The following is a 24,936-nucleotide window of genomic DNA, read 5'->3' on the forward strand; positions in this document are numbered from 1 at the left end:
CGACCTCTTCTGAAGGCTGGGGGGGGGGACAAGGGCTTTTCTTCCCACCCCCAGCATTTTAAGATCGCCCCGGGACAGCGGAGGACTTCTCCGCTGTCCGGGGCGATTTAAAAGCCCCTGGGAAGGCAGGCAGGGGGGAGCAAAGACTTTCGCCCCCCGCCCGCCTTCAGAAGAGGTTCAGGACCTCCTCTGAAGGCGGGCGGGGGGCGAAAGTCTTTGCTCCCCCCGCCTGCCTTCAAAAGCCCTCCGGGACAGCGGAGAAACACGCCGCCCGGGGCGATTTTAAACCCGCTGTCCCGGGTTTTTTTTAATGCTGCCGCCCGGCAGCATTTTAAAATCGCCCCGGACAGCGGAGAAGTCCCCCGCTGTCCCGGGGTTTTAAAAAAAACTCTCCCCCCCCCCCCGCCAGGCTTCGGAGCAGCCTTCCGAAGCCGGGCGGCGGGAGGAGGTGTTCCCGCCCCGCCGCCCGGCTTCGGAGCATCCTTCCGAAGCCGGGCGGCGGGAGGAGGTGTCCCCGCCCCGCCGCCCGGCTTCGGAGCAGCCTTCCGAAGCCGGGCGGCAGGAGGAGGTGTCCCCGCCCCGTCGCCCGGCTTCGGAGCACCCTTCCGAAGCCGGGCGGCGGGAGGAGGTGTTCCCGCCCCGCCGCCCGGCTTCGGAGCATCCTTCCGAAGCCGGGCGGCGGGAGGAGGTGTACCCGCCCCGCCGCCCGGCTTCGGAGCATCCTTCCGAAGCCGGGCGGCGGGAGGAGGTGTACCCGCCCCGCCGCCCGGCTTCGGAGGAGGTCCGAGGACAGTGGGGAAGACGCGCTGCGCTTCCCCGCTGTCCCAGAGATTTCCCTATGGGCTTTCGTCTTGCGAAGGAAGCCCATAGGGAAATTCGTTTTGCGAAGCGCCTCCAAAACGGAAAACCCTTTCGTCTAGCGGGTTTTCCGTCTTGCGAGGCGTTCGTCTTGCAGGGCACCACTGTAATCACATTAGGGAAAGGGACATAGCTCAGTGGTAGAGCATCTGTTTTGCATACAGAAGGTCCGAGGTTCAATCCTGACATCTCCAGGTAGGTGGAAAGATGCTGCCAGTCAATGTAGAAAACACTAAACCAGTGTTCAAAATTCGCCAGGTGCCAGACACATTTTGCACATGGCTATCAGCCAGTTCTGACCAAGTGAAGATGCCTAGGCACCAGGATGGAGCCTGAAGTCTCCACCATCTGGAAGTGCATGCCTGGAGATCCTTGGATCTTGACTGCTTTCACACACTAGCAACACATCCTGTAATTCCATCCATTATATTTTATCTGCACAATGAGAACAAATGTTAGGAACCCAAAGGTTATATTGAAAAATACAACTATTGAGCCATCTGGTCCAAAAATGACAACTAGACATTCTGTTTTGGCAACTGTGACCCTGGTTTAAGCAACCATTTGGGGTCTGGCTTATATATCGGAGTTTCAAACGGTGAACTAAACGAGATGGACTATTTGTCTTGTTCAGTATAAGGCAACTTGTTGTGTTCATATTTGTTACAAGTGCTGCTCTACCACCATCATGACCAATTCTCCCTATCCTCCCTCCTCCACAACTGTTGCTTGAGGCTAAGGCAAGCACCTACCGGTAAATCTTATTTGAACATGATATTCTGTAAAGAACGGTGTACACCGATGTATACAGATACATAATACTCAGCATGAAGAAGATATTCTGCAAAAACTGTTGGAATAAAATGTATGAGAGATGCACGTGAGAACAAAATTAGGCTATGAAATGCCCACATTATCTATGGAAAACTCAGCTGTGCATATCTTTAAAATGATTCTTTGTAGATAGTACCTCTGTGTCTCTTCTGGTTTAATAGTTCTTTTCAAAGGGTGGGAGAAAGCATCAGCAAGAACTATGGGATCAAGGATTGCTGCATACTAACTTTTACATGTGAAATAAATAAGAAATACTTCTTTGACTTCATCCCTTCGTGTTCTCCAATGTCAACCTCAAAAGCTTGATTAATAATTATTAAAGCCACAGTGTTTCCTTCCTTGTCTGTAGACTACAGACATCATTCTATTCTGCCAGAAACACGGAAGTGAGAACAGATAAGTACTCTCCTGTTTCACACAGAAAAATCACAGCTTTGTACAGAATCAGAAAAGTCATTTGCCTGAGGCTATATAGGAAGACACCTTGGAGCGTAAATTCAAAGAAAAATATTTTTGCAATAAGTCTAGTATTTTACCATCAAATATGATAAACCTTTTCACTAACAATCTCAAAGATTTATAGGGTAACTTTCTCCAGGATAGCTAGGTATGGTGTTGTTGTTTTTAACAACACTGTATTTTAAATAGTCATAACTAGCCGTGCAAATAAGCCCAACTAGCTTCCAAGAATGTCACATTGCCTACAGGAGGGTGGCTGGGGAGGGATGGAAAATCCTGTTCCACCTGCCTATTTCGTTTTTATTCTATCAGCCCACTTGGCCTCCATGCTGGGTGGGAAGAGGATTGACGGAGCATTCTACCTTCCACCCCCCCAGCGCCCTCTAGCGTGCACACAATTATTTTATGTCAGCCCACTCAGTTACCTGCATGCAATTATTTATTTTATTTGCATATTTAAAAACTGCTTCATATCAGTTACCAAGTGCTGTACAATAAAATAAAATATACAAAATTTCTAGTGCGTACTAAGTACACCTCTGAGGCAAGCAGTACCCTGGCATTGCATCATCTGAGCTCAGTTGCCATGCATGGACAGATGGCACAAGGTGGTGTCTTTGATCCCTTGTCACTAATGACTGCCAGGCCAGTGCTTAAATATAAAGCTAGTTATAGTAAAGAAAACAAATCAGCTGCAGTGCAAAGTATAAAATCATAGCAGCAGGATAGAGAGGTTAAAACTTCCCAGAGAATAGCTGATGCCAAAAATACCTTCTCTGGAAAGGGAGCCATAACCAGAAAGGCCCTTTTCTTTCATCTGCCACTTTAGCAGGTTCATGTGGCAGACACTCCTCCATGTACTACGGATGGAAATGCTTTTATAATGCTAGAGGTCACAGGAGTGGGTAGCCACATTCAATTATTTTCTTCTATCCTCCCTGTTCTTCCCCAACCTTTATTCGTACCATGTGTATTTGAAACCATGTGTATCGTAAACCATGGTGATAAAATTGTCAACTACCTGCAAGACAAAAATTACTAAATGCATTGTGTGTTTGTGTGTGTGTTTCCTACCATTCACACATTAGCAACAGCAACGTATGTAAAAACACTTCACAATGTATCGTTAAGAACTTTAGTCTAAAAATTCTATATACAGTATTTTTCGCTCTATAAGACGCACTTTTTCCCTCCTAAAGAAGAAGAAGAAGAAGAAGAGTTTGGATTTGATATCCCGCCTTTCACTCCCCTTCAGGAGTCTCAAAGCGGCTAACAATCTCCTTTCCCTTCCTCCCCCACAACAAACACTCTGTGAGGTGAGTGGGGCTGAGACTTCAAAGAAGTGTGACTGGCCCAAGGTCACCCAGCAGCTGCATGTGGAGGAGCGGAGACGCGAACCCGGTTCCCCAGATTACGTGACTACCGCTCTTAACCACTACACCACACTGGCTCTCGAAAGTAAGGGGAAATGTGTGTGCGTCTTATGGAGCGAGTGCAGGCTGAGCGGCTATCCCAGAAGCCAGAGCAGCGAAAGGGATCGCTGTGCAGTGCTCCCTCTTGCTGTTCTAGCTTCTGGCTTAGTCCCTCAGTCCCTTCCCCCACCTCCCAGAAAAGCCCCCAAGAGCCACGCTCCCTTTAAAGAGCATGCAGAGTGTGTATGCAGCTCTTGGGGGCTTTTCCCCAAGGAGGGAGAAGGGGCTGACGGGTTGCCCTTCTTCCTTCTCAGGGAAAATCCTGCAAGTGCCGCACACATGCTCCACGCGGCTCTGCTGAGCAGAGCCGCATGGAACTTTGAAGTGTCAGGCATAGCCCTATTGGCTTTAGCCCAAACGTAGCAGAGTTTTCCTGCACAGCGAGGAAGCTAGTTGCGGCGGTAATGACTAGTCAGCTAGACTCAGAATAACTATTTACAGGATTTATTAAAAAGGAAAAAATAAAACCAGCAGAGTTTCTGCATACAAATCAAAGCAAAATAAATCCTTTCTCTCTCTCTCTCTCTCTCTCTCTCTCTCAAAACCATACACAGCACTTCTACTCCAACTCCTAACACACCTCACATCACACTGTGCTAGCAATCCCTAGATAACAGAGTTGAGTGCTGGTCGTTAACCAATCAGAGTAAGTAGTTTCTAGGTCAAGCAGACCTTGGCTTTCTGCCAAGAGTAAATTGACACTGCCTTGAGTTAATTGTGTGAAACCAGAATCTGCAAGTTTCCCATGAGAATCAATTAACAGAAACTGAACAGAGCCTGGGATGCATACAGGCTCTGTTCAGCGCTCCCTTTAAAGAATTTTTTTTTCTTGCATCCCCCCTCTAAAAACTAGGTGCGTCTTATGGTCAGGTGCGTCTTATGGAGTGAAAAATACGGTGCACTGACAGCTAAAGCCATTCCACTGGCGGATCAACTTGGGGCCTGGTCAGCACATTTCTTTAAATATCTGTCAGACCACAAGACATGTGTGCGTATGTGTGTTCCTAAAGTGGAATAGGGAAACTGCAAAACTGCAGTTTTGTGTGTTTGCGCATGTGTGCACCCACCCCTCTTCGCTGTGGAAGGTGATAACCAGATACCCATGAATTCAGGTTTTCTTCCAAAGTGGACATCTAAACAACTACGTCAAATATAGCTAACAGAAATTCTCAGGCACCTTTAATTTAATTTGTCAATACAGTCATACTTCGGGTTAAATATGCTTCTGGTTGAGCGCTTTCGGGGCTGTGCTCTGCAGTGACCCATAAGTAACAGAATGCGTTACTTCTGGGTTTTGCCGCTCGCGCATGCGCAGACGGTCAAAATGACGTCGTGCATGGAAGAGGCGAATCACAACCTGCGCACACGTGAGTTACGTTCGCTTCAGGATGCGAACGGGGATTCGGAACGGATCCTGTTCATATCCAGAGGTACTACTGTATTAGCTGAATGGGCAACAAAACTGCAAATGGGTGTCAAATAACTGGATAGGTGCGGAGGGAAATGGTCCAAACTTCATATATGGAAGCTGATGGGATCTGAACAGGCAAGTGACTTACAGCGGTACCTCTGGTTACGAACTTAATTCGTTCTGGAGGTCCGTTCTTAACCTGAGGTACCACTTTAGCTAATGGAGCCTCTTCCACTGCAGCTGAGCCGCCGCCGCCCGATTTCTGTTCTCATCCTGAAGCAAAGTTCTTAACCCGAGGTACTATTTATGGGTTAGCAGAGTCTGTAACCTGACACGTCTGTAACCTGAGGTACCACTGTATTAGGCAAGATCTTGTGGGTGTAGTGGATCAAAATAATAAATTCCATATGAGAGGATTGTGCAAATGCAAATTCCTTACTAGGGATTATTACAAAGTTGCAGTCAGAACTGCCCACATCTGTACGCCTTTGTATCAGTCTATTGGTCATTTTGGAGTACTGTGTACCACTTTGGTCACTGCATTTCTAAAGAAAAGAGAAACCAAAATTATCAAAGGGTTAGGAGCAATTGGGGTCTTTACTAAGGTGGCTGGGGAAACATACCGTAATTGGGGGGCTTATAAAGTATGCATGAACGAAATAAATACCCGCCCCTACATCTCTTATAATCCTACGTTCCTGGTTACTCAATAAAATTGGATAGGGAGTATTTTCAGACCATACAACAGATGCAGAACAGACAAAATAAAGTACTTCAGAGGGCAGAATTTATGGAATTTTCACTGTCACACACATTGTGGAGATCACCACCGGCTCAGATCACTTTAAAGAGGGGTTAGGCAAATGAATTGGTCTTATAATAAGCCACAATGGCAAAATGGATCTTGGATGTCCAGGCACAGCATGACACCAAATTCCAGCTGCTGCATAAAAGCCAATGGAGGAGGTCTGGTCTCTTTCACCCCTTGTTTGGAAGCTCCAAAAAGCATCTGTGAAGTCTGTTGGGGACAGAATGCTAAATCAGCCTATGCTCTAATCCAGCAGGTTTCTTCTTATGCTCTCACAGTTACAAATCCCATGTTTGTAATAAAAACACTGCACGTGGCGGGGTAGGGGTGGGGTTTGCAATACAGAATCAGCTAACCCATACTGTGCCAGACACAGGATTATAACTAAGATGGTGTAAAGGTCATTTAGACACAATGAAAGGCCTAAAAGATGAGATCATAGTAATCAATCTGCATTGCAGGAAGCCACACACTAATTACTTTCTGCCCTGAATGTTAAACCTTTTAATAAAATAGTAGAGTTAGCGCACTGACACCATACAAATTTTGCATAAATTATCCCAAACATTTCCAAATACCTGCTACTGTAATGAGGAACACTGGCTATTATTAACCTATCTACAAATATGCATGTCTTTGTTCTTCAGGTGAACTATGCAACTACCTCCAGCATACAAATAATGATAGTTTGCTTACAGCATGTGCATGTTGCAAAGAAGGTCAGAAGAGCAACTGGGTAGTAGGGGTGTGGAACTCTACAAAGTAGTTATCCAGTTAATCTAGCACTCTTCAGGAGTTCCTCAGGAATGCAGGCATCTATTCTCATGCTACACAGCCCATGTGTGTCATGAAAGCATTACATGTGTGTAAGTAGGTAACTGTTTTGTTTAATGAGACAGATACAGCTGGCTTAGGAAAACACCAACCCAAATGCTATCATCTATTCACTTGTCCCAAACCCCTCAATGGTGCTTCTTAATCTGATCTTCCCCCTTAAATCCAGACTCAGCAAAAGTTTCTTCAAAGCCACAATCCTTTCTGCTCTCAGGCATCCCCAGTAGCAATAATCAAGTTACTTCAAAGCAGCATGGATTTGATTTGATGTAAATCAAATCAATTTAAATCATGATTTAAATCCCTAGTCAGTAAGACTTGATTTAAATCCCTAGTCAGTAAGACTTGATTTAAATCTTTCTTTCTTTTTTACATTCTTGCTGGTATAATCTTAATATTTACAACCAGAGGAAGGTTTCATTTTTGGAATAATAAATTTTCAGAGTAGCTTTTACAGTTATATCAAAAATTACTGATTTGGTCATACTATTAGAAATACCGTACATAGACAGATAATTATGAAATGATTGTGAAGTTTAATAAGTTAACTCTTTATATTTGGACAACTTTTCTGCTGTACTTTATTGGAAGGAAAAAAGTAATAATTTCCTTAATAACAATTTAAACAATTTATTTAACTAAAGCAATAACATTATAGCATACGTATCCATGTTCATTAACTGATGTGGTTAAACGTGTGGTTTTTTTTAGTTTTTGTACACATGACAAACTTAAAACAAATCCTTATCTCCTGATGAACAGCCTTTGGACTATGATGTAGCTTAAATAAAAAACTATCTTTAGAAAGATTTTTCCTCCGAAAGCATTTTATTTTAAAAATCTGATTTAAATCAAAAAAATCTGATTTATATATTTTAAAAAATCTGATTTTTAAAAAATAAAAATAAAAAATCATTGATTTTTATCTACCCTACTTCAAAGCCTTGGAGGTCCACCATCTCAGTGCTGTCTGAAGGCCAGTGCTCAAGCATATAAATTTTGCATCCCTCATTACAGGGGCAACCTCCCAACTGTATGCTTGAACAACCCTCAAAGTCGCCTCATGTGCACAGGAACACTAGCACCAATTTAGGACTGCATTCATTAATACAACCACAAAGCAGTACTTCCAAATGTGTGCATGTCTTCCCGTTTCCTCAATAAAACATATCCATGATGATAGATTGATGATAGATTGGGCAAGAGATGTAGGACATAACATAATGTTTGAGGATTGGGAAAGATTGTGGAAGAAAGGGGTCAAGTTCACTGCATGTACAATGTTAAAGGAAAACATAATGAAAATGATGTATAGATGGTATCTGACCCCTGCTAAATTAGCAAAGATTTATCATAACTGTGATAATCTATGTTGGAAATGTAAAGAAAAAGAAGGTACCTTCTATCATATGTGGTGGACCTGCCCCAAGGTGAAAGACTTCTGGTAAAAGATTTATAATGAATTGAAAAAAAATGTTGAAATATACATTTATAAAGAAACCAGAGGCCTTTCTCCTTGGAATAACAGGTTTGGAATTGCCCAAGAAAGCTCCAATGGTGGAAAGGGCAAAAATGGGCCGTTTAGGATTGGGGTTCCAAATCCCTCTAATTCTCTCAAAATAGTCCTAGAATGTTGGGGAAGTATGTTGGCCCTGAGATCAACATACAGATTTTCCTCCTCATTAGCCCCAACAGGAATAAAATCTATTTAAAACAAAGAAAGAAACAGGGGAAGAATAAAAATTCCCTCCCCACAACTTCCACCTTGGTGGCAAGAGCCCGACAAGGTTTTGGATTTGGTGGTTCATCCACCTCCCACCCTCATCCCTGCTCTGGCTGGCTGGTTGTTTTTTCCTGCCTGTGCTGCAGTAGATTCTCATGGCATTTGGTGAACACTATGTTTGGGTCAAGAGGGCACTTTCAAACACAGACATTCTTGTAGCGGGAAGTACACAACTAAATCTGAGGCTTCTTGTCATCCAGCACTGTTCATTCCTAAAGAATTGGAAGAACTCACATTTGAAAAATCTGTCTATTTCTTTGCTGGCTTATCTACCCTGGACCAGAACAGAAGGACCTTGAATAATGATCTATTCTATGTGCTTATGCTCAGACTGAAGCTGTAATAGTTCATTTGTTGACATCTGTCATTTTCAAAATATTCAGTTGCAATGTCAGAGAAAGATATTAATTCATTTTCAAAGAAGGGAAATTATATTTTCTTGTTGCTAAGGGATAGGGCTTATGTTTCTATGTAAGGGGGGTGGGGGTGGGGAGATACTAGTATGTAAGCACCATGTCAGTGATTCAACTAATCTCAAGAAAAAGCCCATAATGCCAGGTTCTATTGTTGCTGTTACTGAAGGCATCTCCCTTGCACCAGTGCCAAAACCAGCATAAATAATATTTTATTGACATATTTACAAATTTGTCCAAACATAAATAATAAAACATGACTTAACTGACAAAAAGTAAATTATAGGGGGGACTTAAATACAAAATATATCATTTAAAAATACATAATAATAAAGTGACTACAGTAAACCAGTTCTATGGATTCTTCAGTCAATCAACTTGGAAAACACAAATAATAGAACTGAACTAAAGGGTATTGCAAGGGACGCGGGTGGCGCTGTGGGTAAAAGCCTCAGCGCCTAGGGCTTGCCGATCGAAAGGTCGGCAGTTCGAATCCCCGCGGCGGGGTGCGCTCCCATTGCTCGGTCCCAGCGCCTGCCAACCTAGCAGTTCGAAAGCACTCCCGGGTGCAAGTAGATAAATAGGGACCGCTTACTAGCGGGAAGGTAAACGGTGTTTCCGTGTGCGGCTCTGGCTCGCCAGAGCAGCGATGTCACGCTGGCCACGTGACCCGGAAGTGTCTCCGGACAGCGCTGGCCCCCAGCCTCTAGAGTGAGATGGGCGCACAACCCTAGAGTCTGTCAAGACTGGCCCGTACGGGCAGGGGTACCTTTACCTTTTTAAAGGGTATTGCAATATACCATATTGCAATATATGTTGTGGGGATTTCTCTTTCATTTGTTCTTTCATTTGTATATTTAATAAAACTGTACCATACAGTATAAAAATTATACTGGTTTTCTTTCTCCCCTCTCTGAAAAAAACAATACTTAAGGGAATCTTACATACTTTTGGTTTGCTAGGCTATACTCAAAATATGTCAAGAACCTTTGTAGTAAAATGCTGGCTATCACAATAACATATTTGGCTTTTCCAAGTCCATGGTGTTGCTATGCCTAATCTTACAAAAAGAACATTACCACACCCAACGTTTTTATAGAAAGGCAACATGCCTCGGAAAGACCTTAGCAAAACTTCTTAGTGCTTCTAATAGGCACAATTCTGGCAAAAGTCTGTCTGGACATTATACCTAATGAGGGCCATTATATCTAAGGAGGCTGATAATGGAACAGTTTATTTGCCAGTAATTTGTCAAAGAATATGAGTTAGAGAAACCAACTAAAAGACCCAGCAGAACATAATTAATGTGAACATGATCCCCAAGAAGGCTCCTTAACAGAAAAAGGTACTAGAAAATGAAATGCTATTCAACGGCCACCAGCGGTCCGAATTCCATTAATATTTAAAATAAGGAGAAAGAATCTAAACAGAAAAGTATGCCTTGGGCCAGATGTGAGGATCCAGCCTTCTGGGGCACTAATTGTACTACTTCTCAGCAGATGAAAGTAAATCATGACTAAAGCCTTTGCCTTAATTGTTCACAAAGAGGAAGGAGGGTTTAAGGTCCACTGAACAAAGACATAAATGGGTATTATTATTTTATTAATGCAGGGAGAAACATGTTAGATAACCTCAAAGTGTTCCTTTGAAAGATGGCACAAAACAACAACAGGATGGCAGGACAGCAACTAAAGAGTACTGTACTTGCACAAAGCCCTGAAGGATGACTAATGTCATGAGAAAGAAAAGGGGAATTGTTAATTCACCGGGGCTTCTTGGTAGCTTTTGATACGATTATCTGAGGTGGGACTGGAAGTACTGCATGGTGCTGGTGGAAAACTGTATACAGTGGTACCTCGGGTGGTACCTCGGGTTAAGAACTTAATTCGTTCTAGAGGTCCGTTCTTAACCTGAAACTGTTCTTAACCTGAAGCACCACTTTAGCTAATGGGGCCTCCCACTGCCACTGTGCCGCTGCCGCGCGCTTTCTGTTCTCATCCTGAAGCAAAGTTCTTAACCCGAGGTACTGTTTCTGGGTTAGCAGAGTCTGTAACCTGAAGCGTCTGTAACCTGAAGCGTCTGTAACCCGAGGTACCACTGTATGTGTGTGTGTCCTCTACTCTGGGTCACTGAAGGGACTGTATACACGTGAAGGTAATAGATGGCTAATGAAAGACCCTGTGTGAGAGTCAGGGATTCTTTTTATTTCTGTTTTCGTTTCTATCTAGATTTGTTTCTTGTATCTTATTGTACCATGAAAAAGCTTTAATAGAATTTTATGGGGAAAGAGAAAAAGAAAAGGGGGGAGCAGTATAGATTAGTGGCTTTTAACTGTTGGGTTGGGACCATGACTGCAGGATTCGGCAACCTAAGGCCCATGGGCCGGAAGCGGCCCATGGAGGCTGTTTAACCAGCCCAAGAGCCACCCCTGAACCGAGCCGCCTGCTCAGCAAGTCCCCGCACACGGCGCTAAACTGGCACAGCGTGGCACAGGGACTCTCTTCTGTGGCTCCAGAAATCGCTTCTGTGCATGCCCAGACACCGGAAATTGCATCTGTGCATGTCCGCGGCACCGGAAATCGCTTCTGCACATGCCCAGATAACGAAAATCGCTTCTGTGCAGGTGCAATTTTTGGCATCTGGGCATGCATAGAAGTGATTTCTGGCGCCACAGCCATGCGCAGATGCGATTTTCGGCGTCAAGCTGCACCGGCCCGGCCCATGGAAGATCTCCGCGGGAATGATCCGGCCCATGCCCGGTAAGCCTTGCCGACCCCTGCACTACTGCATCACGGCCTGATTTAAAGAGAGTCACAACAGCACTACCATCATGCAAATAAATGGCAGAGGGTCTCCAAATACATGTTTGGTTTGAAGAAGATTCCTAAGTTTGAAAAAGTTAAAGACTACAGATCTAGTTTATCTCTTGAAGCTGCTGCTGAATACAGTGTAAGCATGGAATTTAGTCTGTTTTTCTGTGTGATTTTCGTAATGGCAGGAGTCCAGATTTTTCTTTTCATATGGTTGCGGCTTACCCCCATTCTTTTGTATGTTCCAGAGTGAAAAGAAAATACTTAAGATTATTTATTTAACAATTATATAGTTTGCTATTGATAGCTGACAAGACTGAGGGTAACTAGTCAAGTGTCTGCAGCACTGAAGAGGATTCCAAGCCTCAAAATCCCATGACTGCCATACAAGGCTCTGAAGAGGTTTATTTGAACTTATTTCTCCTGGCACATCACACAAGCAGGGCAATCCTCCAAACAAAAAGCAAATGAAATAACTTTCAAGTTTTGGCATACAAAACATGGAAGATGCATCGTTAAATTATATTTCACCACTTCATTTCAAGAGCCCTCTAACCATGGGCAGCCCAAGCTACGTTTTGCTCCTTGCGCCCTAAGCCAACATTGCCCACGCATCACATTTTTTCTCTTTGCAATTATGAATATTATAAGCCTAGTTTTAAAAAGCAGTACTCAGGAAGCCACATTCTATTCCTGTTAAACAAGAAACAGGGAGAACATGAACTCAGTGTATCTGCCTGTATAATAAGCTGAAGCTTTCACATTCTGCTGGACTCTACCTTAAGGATTTATGCCCTATTTTAATAAAAATGTATTCATGAAATATGGAATATCCTCGAAAAATTCAGGGGAAAGATGCACACCCTTCTCACAACAGAACACAGTGTCATTTGTTCTCGACAACTTCTGCTTAAGAGAGCAGTCCTGGGTTACTGAAGAACCAGGGAGTGACCCCGTTATGAAATACATATAGTGACCTAATATGAGCCTTGTGTCCACATATTCTGTTCTTTTGCCACCTCAACCCTCCTCAGCATACTGTGATTAATCCAGGAAGTCTTTAATCAAAAATCAGCATCCCGTTATGTCCAAGTCAGGAAACTATGCTTGCCAAGATAGAACAAGCCAAGATCTTTAACCAGCTTCAATCCTGACACTTCTGCCTTTTAAAAGATTATAAACCCTTATTTGTTGCTGTTACTTTGCTGAGCCTGATGTGTCAGGATAAAAGTAAAAGATAATAATATTCCGCAATTATTTCATACTTTAAAAAGTATTTGGGATATGCTATTGGTCCAGAAAACAAAACCAACCATGTTACTGACATGCACCAATGGAAGCATGTTATACCTATGTTGCAACACCTGCACTGGTTGCCCATTTTCTTCTGGGCACCCTTAAAAGTGGTTGTGACTACTTTAGAAACCCTATATGGCCTGGGTCCAGGAAAATTGATAATATACCTATTCCCTTATCATTCTACGCTCTTCCTAAGATCAGAAAGAGATGCCCTTCTCTGTGTCCCTCCTACTTGGCCTTGTGAAACAAGGCCAACCCTTTCCTTGGCTGTCTTTTGCCAAGTTTTTGCAAGCTAAGTATCTGCTAATTTATTTAATAGCAGTTTCATATATGCTCTCAACCATTTCTATATTTTTAGCGTATTACAGTTAACTTATGTAAAACAAAATTTGTAATTATCTAATGTGATTATTAAAGTACATTTTCTACTACTGCAATAAAGTTTCTGGGGTTGTTGTTTTTTTAAAAAAATTATCAATTTGACCAATCAATCAAATCGTTTTGGTCAAGAAAATGCCCAACCCTGCCACTCCACAACAAAGTTGAACTACTACAAATCAAAGGGTGTGATCCTAACCTAGGTTGCTGAGGGTGGAGGGAGGCTTAAATGAACATCGGAACCACAGCTATACCTACAGCCTTGTCACACACACACGGGGGTTGCAAATTGCTGGGCTAGCTTGGAGCTGGCGCAGCATAGGTCCCTGAATCAGCCCAATGTGACAACAGCAGGACCAGCTCAGGATCCAGCAGAGAACCTGCCAATGGCACTTCTGCTTATGCAGCACAAGAATGCGTTCCATGCTGGCTGAGTTACACTGGCACCAACCTGCAGGCAGAGGCTAGAAGAGCAGGGCAGGATCATTCTGCCCAATCCGAAGTACAAATGCCACCCCCACCCTCAAAGAGGGTTTGGACTGCTGTACCTTACATTATAAAATGGTAGGTGAAACACTTAAAACTTTCGTAACTCAAGAGTATTGAAGCTTGAAAGGTAAACCAGCAGCTCCTTTAAGGTAAAGCAACCTACACAAAATACAACCAAGAAACCAGGGTGGACATTTTATTGCTGCTTTCAAATTTGCTCCCCGCCCCTGCACTTGTTTTCTCTGACAAAGAGCTTTAAACAAAAAATTTTGAGATTTTGACTGAGAGGGCCTCATTAATATAAATTTCATTACGTTTTCTTACTTTAACACTGCTAAAGCCAGGTAAAATCAATCAATCGTTTTATTTGTAAGCCGTCTTTCCAAATTTTAGACTATACTCAAGATATCCAAAATAACGTAACTACCAACAAACAAAAGTAGTCATAAACATATAATCAAAAAGTACACAACCAAACTGGACCAATTCCACATAAACCATAAGATCCGAAATAAAGATCCAAAAAAATGAACAGCAACAACAGCAATAGCCCCCTCCCAACAAAATCCTAAACAATTCTCTAGCCCGTGGGTAGGCAAACTAAGGCCTGAGGGCCGGATCCGGCCCAATCACCTTCTAAATCTGGCCTGCGGACAGTCCAGGAATCAGCGTGTTTTTACATAAGTAGAATGTGTCCTTTTATTTAAAATGCATTTCTGGATTATTTGTGGGGCATAGGAATTTTTTCTTTCCCCCCCTTCAAATTATAGTCCGCCCCCGCCCCCAAGGCTTGAGGGACAGTGGACTGGCCCCCTGCTTAAAAAGTTTGCTTACCCCTGCTCTAGCCCAAGATTATGTTCAGCAGTCTCAGCTTTCATAGCTGGAGTCATTCAGGGCCCCACCCTCCCAGGCCAGGAAAGGCTTGCAAGACAGGGAGCAAGCCTTCAAGGACTCACTGTCAAGATGGTCTTTGATTTTAAAAAAGCAGATTATCACTTCCTGATATGTTAACTGTACATGATTAAGATGTCATTGTCTACATGCATTGTTGTATAAAGAAAAATTAGTAATGAGGCACCTTAAAACCTAAAAAAATTATTGAGGAATAATAGCTTTCATGGACCACGGCAGGAGTAGGGATCTTTCCGCAGAGACCATTTTGACAGGTAGGTGACCCCAGCTACCTGTCAATTCCCTGAATGTCACTATTATGTCAGATGAAGTTTTTCTTTGATGGTAGGGCAAAGACACAAAGCTTTGTAAGTGCCATGAACCAGCTGATCAGCAGTGCCTGCCAACTTCGCTTTAAGTAGGGAGCAGGGTCCTTACCTGCCCCACACCTGGCCTCATATATGAAATCAGGTGCAGGGTAGGAGAGCATGAACTGCAGGGGGGGGGGTCTTGCAGATCAAATAACGACCCTGACTATATCTAATTAGGCCCACAGGCCAGAGATTCCCCATGCCTGGCCTAGAGTCCACACAAAGCTGGGAGGATTGAAAATAGCAAGGAAATGAAATGCAGAAAGTACTAACAGTGATAATGTTATTAACAGCAGTTATTCACAAACCACCTATTATTAATACTAAACATCTTGGCATATTAACTATGTATGTGCCAAGTTAATGAACCTCTTTAGGGGACCTAAGCTTTGCTATATGACAGACATTTTATAGAGAAGATCTTTATATTGAAGAATACTGATAGCACTATATATAGTAATGATCTTAGTGTGTTCAATATACTTAAGTAGAATCTGTTTATAGGCAGGAGACATTCATTAATTTTATCTCTTGCTTTAATTGTACTGTTTCTAAGGCAACTAAAATTTATATGCAATGGGTAAACAAACTCAACCGTTATTACTCCAAAATACTGTCCAATTTCACATCTGCCTTTCCAGATTTTCTCCTTCCAATAAATAGAGAACTTAACAGAGATCCAAAATGCAGCCCTCAACAGAGATTAATGGAGAATGAGGACTCAACAGTGACCATGGGATCACAGAATAGTCACAGGTGCTGTAGTCTTGCATCCAGAATGATAAATCAATTATCTAACTCTGCACTCTAAGCCACCATCTCAATCTCCAAGCTATCATTAATGTTCAGTTTTGAGAAATGGAAGAATACCAAGCAAGATTTCATAAATGTTTACAGCTCTGATGGATAGTCCTACAAGACTACTCCTGAAGTTTATGAATCCCATTAAATTTACATTGGTCCCAAGAGTGCCTCAAATAAGAACTCTGCATTATAATTTAATAAGTATCTATATATAGCCAATATGCTGCTTTGCTTGTATTTATAAACAAAACCACATCATGTGTATTTCTTAATGTTCTAGAAGCATTGTGGCATTGTACCTCTCTGGATTAGCATATTTAAACATCAAGCCAGTGCCCCAGTCAAACAAATCATTTATAAAAGAAGCAACCCATTAAAAGCAGTCACTTGTATCTGACATTCCACACTCAAGACACTAATCTGTCATGATTCTCCTACAATCACACCTATCGTCCAGCTTCTTTTTTCTCTTGCAAGTCTAACCAACTGACCTAATCCCTATTATGCTAATTCCCCAACCCTTCTCTCAACCTATCCTTGTGCCTCAAAGCTTCACCTTGCAACTGCAGTGCACCCAGTTCCTATCCCATTTACACACACGTGAGCGCGCATACACACACACACAGACAGAGAGAGAGAGAGAGAGAGAGAGAATATCTCTTTCTGGCAAAGTCTGACTTGCAATCTATCTCACTGTAGCATCCCTGTAGCAACTCTGTAGCATTTTGGATTAACCCTAGCCTTAATCCACAAAGTACCAGGGTTTTTTCTCCCATGAAAACCCATCCCCCACCCACTCCCACACACCTTGTGCATCCACTACAAAAGAATATCAACCCACCCCACAGCCTCTCCATCTTGTGCTGCTACAATGAACTTCTTCTCAAATGCTCTGCGACATTTCAGGCCAGCCCTCCTTCTGGCAGCAAGCTGCGCTCCTCTTTTTTCCTCTCTACTCCCAAATCCATTATCGCATTCCCCACACATACTTCTCAATGCAGCCCCATCCCCCTGCCCTGTGCTTCAAAAGTGCAGCTCTAATCCCAACAACATACCACAAACTGTACAATATCTTGCTCCACTCTCAATCCAACCTTGTCCTCACATCCCCACAATGTCGCCCCGCCACACACACCGTCTCCCTGCAACAATGCCAGCCCCGCAGGTATGCTCCTGCCTCCCACTGCAGCTCTATCAGCAGGGCAGGCCTAACCTAACAGCCCAACATCCAATGCATCCTACATGGTATCTTTGTGATAGATTTTAAATTGCTCCAAACCATCTCCTGAAAAGTAAACAAATAAACCTCTCCTGAAAAGTAAACAAATAAACTAGGCCCCTAGCCCTGTAATCCAGCCACATGCTAATCCTGTCACCCTTCCATCATACTCAGTCACAGAAAGGCAGCTTTGACCTTGCTCCCCAAAACACCACTTTTCTCAAGTCAACATCCATTTCTCTCTTTAACTTCTTCTCCTAAAGAGAAAAATGGATTCCCCTTTACAAGCTTCTTCCCCACCCTTGGCAGCGCAGCCCTCTGCCACCCTAGTTTCTTCTCCTGCAGAAGCAAACAATAAAGCCAATTCAGCCCCCCTCCCCTTCATACGCTGCTCCTTCCCCAAGCACCTTCCTTGCACATAGCACCCTCCTCCTCGTGGATCTTCCTGGATCTTCCCCAGGGCCTGGATCTTCCCCAGCCCCCCCTACTTGCAACTACTCCCCCCTTGTCACCTTCACCTTCCTCAGCAGCGGCCGCCTCTCCCTTAATGTACACAAGCCTCCTCCCACTTCCCCTTTTCCACCTCCAGCAACCAGCTCTAGCTGCCCCCATAGCAAACCCCTAAATCACAAATACCATTTCTGAAGCCTGTACCCTTTTGTACAAACCCTGCTTCCATCTTCACTCATTCACACACAAACACACACCATTTCCATTCCTTTCCGTCCTTCCTTTTTTGCAATCCCCTCTCCTTGCATGCAGGCACCTCTCCAACCGCAAGCCCCCAACTCTTCTCCCTTCAACTCTTCTTTTTTATCTTTCCCTCATGTCTGATGCATCCTCTTCATTGACTGATTGCATTTACAGTGGTACCTCAGGTTATGTACTTAATTCGTTCTGGAGGTCTGTTCTTAACCTGAAACTGTTCTTAACCTGAAGCACCACTTTAGCTAATGGGGCCTCCCGCTGCCGCTGCGCTGCAGCGTCGCAATTTCTGTTCTCATCCTGAAGCAAAGTTCTTAACCCGAGGTACTATTTCTGGGTTAGTGGAGTCTGTAACCTGAAATGTCTGTAATCTGAAGCGTCTGTAACGCGAGGTACCGCTGTATAGCCCACCTTTTCCCCAGCAACCTCAAAGTGGCACACATTCATTCATTCATTCATTCATGCATTATTTGGAGCACTTGCACCCCCAATTCGTCTGCCAAAAAAGGCTACATGAAGTCAAAACAAGATGCTCTCTACCAGCAGACTTACATTCTAACAAACAAACGAGCAAAAATACAGCATACAAGGGGGGAAAGGAGGGAAGAGGGAAATGAAACACAAGAAAACTCCAATGTGGCACTGAGGAAGCCTGGTGGAATGACTGCCCTCAGATGACAGCTGAGTGCAGCGCTCTCCTCCTCCCCATTTTACAACCTCGCAACCCTGCGAGGCAGGTGAGGCTGAGTGAGTGGCCCAAAATAAGCCCACCCCACGGCGACCCCCACTCCATGCAACGACCGACACACACACCCCACTCCCACATCCGTCACCTTCTTCTCCCCCCCCCTTCCTCCCCGCGGGCTCCTCTTCTTCTTGTCCCCCCTCCATTCCACCCATTCATTCATCCGAAAACTCCCCCTCCCCTCGCACCCCTCACTCCGCCGCCCACCCTTCCCGCGCCCTTCTCCTGCGCGCCCCTTCTGCCAAGGGACACCCCCTGCCCCAGAGAGAGCCCTGGTCCCCTCTCTCTCACGCGCAGACCTCGGCCCCCCCCCGCCCCACCTGTCTTTCCTCACCGGCCTGGGTGGTGTCGCTGAGGTCGTAGGCGGCGGCCCCGGGCGCTGCTCCGGAGGCTTGCGGGAACTCCCGGAGCTTCCTGCCGCTGAGGCAGAGGATGCCGGAGCTGCCGGCTTCCTCCAGGGCCTTCTCCAGGCTGCGGCCCGAGGGAGGCGCCGGGGAGGACGACGACGAAGACGACGCGGACGACGAGGCGCCGCCGCCGCCGCCGCCCGAAGCGCCTCCGCCGCCCGCCGCCCAGGCCGGCCCCGTGCCCGGGTACGAGAGCGTGAGGTGCGCCGGCAGCCCGAAGAACCCCGAGCCCGGCAGGCCCAACTCCGAGCAGGGCGGCGGCGGCGGCGGAGGGAGAGGCAGCGGCGGGGGCGGCGGCGGGGGAAGGGGCGGCAGGGACAGCGGGGACGAAAGCGGAGGGCCGGCGGGGCCCGAGCTGGGCCCGGAGCCCCCTGCTCCGCCGCCTCCGCCGCCGCCCGTGGTGCCTCCGCCTTGTCCGGCCGCCATCGATGCCGCTGAGGAGAACCGACGCCGCGCGACCCACAATAATAACAAACGGCGGCAGGAGGGAGCAGCGTCGGCGCGGGAACTGCGCAGGCGCCGGGGAGGGAGGGGCCGGGCCGCGCGCGAGAGAGCAAGCGGGCGGGGGGGACGCCTCCGCCTGCCTGAGGCGGGAACGGGCGGGCGCGAGGCGAGGCCGTGTTCTCCTCAGGAGGCGCCTCAGGGATTCCGGGGCGGCCTCCCGATTCTGCCCTCAGAGCATCTGAGGAGCCGGGGCCGAGGTGCATTGCCATTCAGAGGGTGTGTGTACACGCCACCTCATGTCATCAGGGAGGGGCTTACCTGAGCTGCCCCCACTCTCCCATGGGTGCAGAGGTCCTCTCACAAATTCCCCCGAAACAAGTTAGAGATGAGCTTGCAGTACAGTATCTCCAAATCTGGGAGAGCTGTGTACAGCTATTAACCAAATGAAGAACAAAGACAGCAGACCTGATGGGATACCTGCCGAAGTCTTCAAGGTGGGCGGAATTGAATTTACACAACTTCACAAGCTCATCGAAATAATCTGGGAAACAGAAGAAGACCCAGCAGACTTTAGAGATGTCACAATTACCAATCTCTTTTAAAAAGGTGACAGAACTGATTGTGGAACCTGTCGAGGCATCTATTAGCTGCGGCCAGCAAAATTATTGCAAGGATCTTAGCAAACCCTCTCGTAACAATATCCGAGGTGACCCTTCCTGAATCCCAAAATGGTTTTCGGCCTTCTAGGGGGACAGCGGACATGATTTTCACTGCTCGATAGCTTCAAGAAAAATGCAGAGAGCAAAACCAACCACTGTATATGGCATTTATTGACCTGACTAAGGCTTTCGACACTGTAAATTGTAATGCCCTGTGGACTGTCCTTCTGAAAATTGGCTGCCCAGATAAACTTGTGAACATCATTCGGCTCCTCCATGATAATATGACAGCCATAATTGCAGATAACAATGGCTCTCAAAGTGAACCATTCACAGTGGGATCAGGTGTTAAACAGAGTTGTGTTACTGCCCCAACTCTATTCATTATTTTCATTGCCATGATCCTACACTTTGTCGAAGGGAAACTCCCCACCGGAGTAGAAATCATATATCGAACAGATGGAAAGCTCTTCAATCTGAGCAGGCTGAAAGCAAAGAGTAAGGTTACCGTAACTTCTGTCATAGAACTTCAGTATGCTGATGACAACGTAGTGTGCGCACGCTCAGAGGATGGCCTCCAAACCATCCTAAATATCTTTGCAGAAGCTTATGAAAAGCTTGGCCTATCACTCAACTTCCAAAGTGATGCACCAACAAGTGCAAAATAACCCCTCTGCAGCGCTACAAATCCAACTCAATGGTAACGTTGGAAAATGTGGATCACTTCTACCTAGGTAGTTATATTTCCACAACGGCCAACATTGATGCTGAAATCCAGCGTCACCTGAGCTCTGTGAGTGTGGCTTTCTCCCGATTGAAGTGCAGAGTGTTTGAGGACCGGGACATTTGCAGGGAAACCAAAATGCTTGTTTACATAACTATTGTACTACCAACCTTACTATATGCTTGTGAAACATGGAGCACTTATAAACGCCATCTCTAACCCCTTGAAAGATTCATCAACGGTGTCTCCGAAAAATTTTACACATCACTTGGGAAGACAGGCGAACTAATATCAGTGTACTGGAAGAAGCAAAGATCACCAGTGTTGAAGCAATGGTTCTCCACTTCAACATCATCTTTGTTGGACTGGTCATGTGCAGATGCCTTGTGATCGCCTTCCAAAGCAACTACTCTATTCCAAACTTAAAAAATGGAAAGCGTAATGCTGGTGGTCAACAAAAGAGGTTTAAAGACTGCCTCAAGGCAAATCTTAAAAAATGTAGTATAAACACTGACAACTGGGTGAGAAACACTGGCCTGCAAGCACTCCAGTTGGAGAACAGCCTTTACCAAAAGTGTCATGGGCTTTGAAGATGCTCAAACTCAGGACGCAAGGATGTGTTAGGAAGAAGGCATGCTTGGCAAATCCACACCGTGATCAACTCCCACCCAGAAACCAATGTCTCCACTGTGGAAGGACGTGTGGATCCAGAATTGGCCTCCACAGTCACTTACAGACTCATTGTTAAAACCGTGTTTATGGAAGACAATTTTACTCCACTACAAGTGATCACCAAAGAAGAAGAAGAAGAAGAAAGAAAATTTCATTCAAGTTGGCAAACCGACCACCCAAATCCCCCCCCCCCCTGCAATGTGGGTTTTGGAAGAGAAAATGCATACCTCCCCCCCCAAAAAAATATTTCCCATTCACACACACTTTTTATTTCATTTTATTTTTAGACATGGCTTTTGTAGCGTTTCCATATCCAGCCACTAGCCATAGCAATAAAAAACAACTACTTCTGAACATAAAGGTAAAAACTTAACTATACAAAATACATTCTGGTGGTTCGTAATCAAATGATAGATCTTATTCTGATTGCCCCTACTAAAAAATGTTTTGCAATTTTTGCTGATTGAAACCGCTTCAGTGTTTTCTTATAAATGGAAAGTGCTGCATTACATTTTTTTATATTAATTTTTTATATAACAAAGCAAAAACAAAAAGTCATATGGCATTACTTTTTTTATAACAAAGCAAAGAAAATGTTATTACTCTTTTTTTCGTTGCTGGCTTATATGAAAAATCATCACCATCCATCTCTGCTGATAGTCAGCGATTGGGGATTTAAGGAGAACTGTCATCTTCACCACCATCATCTTTACCTTCTGCATAGATGGAGAAATACAAGACTTATTGTCCTTTCTGCTCAGACAGAGCTTGTGGATTTATGTAGAAATATAGAAAAGGCTGTGCTAATCTAGAAGAAGAAGAAGAAACAACCCTCCAAAAAACCTAGCTGGAAACCAGACATAATGGTGGAATCTACACACATATAATAAAAACCATTCCAAAAATCTTTTTTTAAAGTGTTTTTTAAAAATACATTGAATTTTCTGTAAGGCTCGCCATCTAGTGTCACATTGTATATTGCACTTAAAACACAAAATGTTTTATTTGCAGCTGTATAGCTGAAATGTCATAAAAATAGCAAGATTCCAAGTCCAGGGCTCTCCATCAAGCAAAGCAAGGGGGGCCATCTCCTAGAGACTGAGCCCTTTTGGGTAACCCCAATATATTTTGGGGGGGTTGCCCCCGTGTTCAAAAGTGGAGGAAGAGACCAAGCACTGCGCCGCTTCTGTGGCCAGCTCCTTCGGTGGTGGCAGGAGGAGGAGCCGTGGACATTGAAGCTGCACTGCCACTGCTTTCAGCTCCACACCCAGCTTCTCTGACATCTTGACATCACACACACGATATTGGGACGCCATGTGCACAACGTCATGTGCCACGCAACATCGGCTCCCCCATTCTCCTCTGGAAGCTGGCGCCTCTGGTTGGAATCATGAAGTGGGGTGGTGGCAGTCCAGAAATTAGGCTAAATGTTGTAAGCAGCAGCCATGAGGTCAGGCTGCATGTTTTAAGTTTCATGATGCCTGCAACTTTTATAGAATCATAGAACTGTAGAGCTGGAAGGGATATTGAGGGTCATCTAGCCCAAAACACCCTGCAATGCAGGAATCTAAGTGGCTGCCCAACTTCTGTTTAAAAACATCCAATGAAGGCGAGTCCACATCCTCCCGAGGGAGACTGTTCCACTGTCAAACAGGTCTTACTGTCAGAAAGATTTTCTGTATGTTTAGTAGGAATCTCCTTTCTTGTAACTTGAAGCCATTGGTTTGGGTCCTACCCTCTAGAGCCGGAGAAAACAAGCTTGCTCCCTCTTCCATGTGACAGCCCTTATGGTATTTGAAGATGGCTATCATATCTCCTCTCAGTCTCCTCTTTTCCAGGCTAAACATACTCAACTCCTTCAACTGCTCCTTATTAGGCTTGGTTTCCAGACCCTTGATCATCTTAGTCATGCTCCTCTCTTATTTTATACACCATCAAAAAGTAATCTCAGGATCTGCCGATATAACAAGTGCCTATTTCTACTAGTGTGTTCTGTGCATTCCGCTGAAGTCATATGATGAATATGGGTGACAGCTGGGCTTTCATTTCAAGCAATGGGCAGGGACCTTCACTTCTTTATTCCTTCTGTCCTTCTGAGTTGAGAACTGTGTTATACTACTTGTGGCTTGTACGAGTCCACTGTTTTATTTGATCTGATTTGTTTTTATTTGTTTTGTTGTGTTGTGTTGTGTTTCATGATGGGCGTAAAGCCGAATAAACATTTTGATTGATTGATTCCAGCATCCCGGTGTGTAACCTGGTGGGCTGGATGGGAGCAAACAAACTGACTTGGAAAGGCAGGTGGGTAGTTCTTGAGTCTGGTGGGCATGGTTTGGGGGAAATGGCTGCAAAGGACAACTGGGACACTCTGGCCAATCAAGACTAGCCCATTTGCTGGAGGTTCCCCACAACTGTGCAAAGGTAGAAGAGCTTCTGGAAGAGTTGTGCAGAGGCCAGCAAATGAACTATGGGTGGAGGGGGTGCCATATTTGCCATCCTTGGTACCTCTGAGAAAACTCATCACACCCAACCTGCTGTAGCCTGAAATTGTGTGTGTGTGGTGCAGCAGAAGAGGACACTGTTGTAAGCTGCCTGCCTGAAAAAGTTTTATCAGTCCTGGGCGCCTACCCATCATCCCTAGAGCGAGAGACTAGGGAGAGGCCAGCAGATTGCAAGAACCCTCTTCTTTGTGAGATTTTATTTTATTTTATTTTTTATTTTGAGGGTGGTGATCTGTGAGTTTGCTCGTGTGAGAGCCAGGATGGATGAGTGAAGACCTGGGAGAGAGTCAGGAGACTGAGAGGTGGTTTGTGGGAATGGGTTTCCAAATTTATTGCTGTATTGATTAGTAATTCACATGAATGGTTCTATGGGTTCTTTTTGAAACTTATGTCATTGCTGTTATTTACAAACTGCTTAGAGATATCTTTTCATATAGTAGGTTGTATAGTAATTGCCTTAATAATCATCATCATAAAAGTCAATATTATCTCACTAAATTTTGAGAGTTCTTCAGGGTATTGACAGGCATGTGGGTAACGTGTGGGACAGTATTCATTCATCATTCATTCATTCATTCATTCAACTTTTAAAACCACCCTTCATCCAAAGTGGATCCCCAAGTGGTTTGTTTTATTTATTTTTATTTATCTATACCCTCTGATCCTTGGATGAAGGGACAGGCCTCCTGACAGTAAGAGCTGTTTGACAGTGGAATTTGCTGCCAAGGAGTGTGGTGGAGTCTCCGTCTTTGGAGGTCTTTAAGCAGAGGCTTGACAACCATATGTCAGGAGTGCTCTGATGGTGTTTCCTGCTTGGCAGGGGGTTGGACTCGATGGCCCTTGTGGTCTCTTCCAACTCTATGATTCTATGATTCTATGCTTTAGCTAAATGAACAATATCTGGAGGAGACCTTGTTAACTTCTCCCAATCACTAGTATCCAAACC

The 24,936-nt window shown here is 44.7% G+C and overlaps 1 protein-coding gene across 4 annotated transcripts in view; it reads right to left on the bottom strand.

The window, feature by feature from the left end:
* The window catches only part of LRCH2 (leucine rich repeats and calponin homology domain containing 2), a 60,480-nt gene extending 41,007 nt beyond the window's left edge, over positions 1 to 19,473 (bottom strand). Inside the window, exon 1 of one of the 4 annotated variants that reach the window (XM_028715031.2) lies at positions 18,918 to 19,473. In XM_028715031.2, coding sequence (XP_028570864.2) covers positions 18,918 to 19,416 — 499 coding nt within the window. In that variant the 5' untranslated portion in view covers positions 19,417 to 19,473. The remainder of the gene's footprint in view (positions 1 to 18,917) is intronic. The other 3 variants (XM_028715030.2, XM_028715033.2, XM_028715032.2) reach the window with 3 other exon arrangements.
* Positions 19,474 to 24,936: the final 5,463 nt, after the last annotated feature.

This window comes from Podarcis muralis, chromosome Z, assembly GCF_964188315.1.
Source record: "Podarcis muralis chromosome Z, rPodMur119.hap1.1, whole genome shotgun sequence".
NCBI classification, from domain to species: Eukaryota; Metazoa; Chordata; class Lepidosauria; order Squamata; family Lacertidae; genus Podarcis; species Podarcis muralis.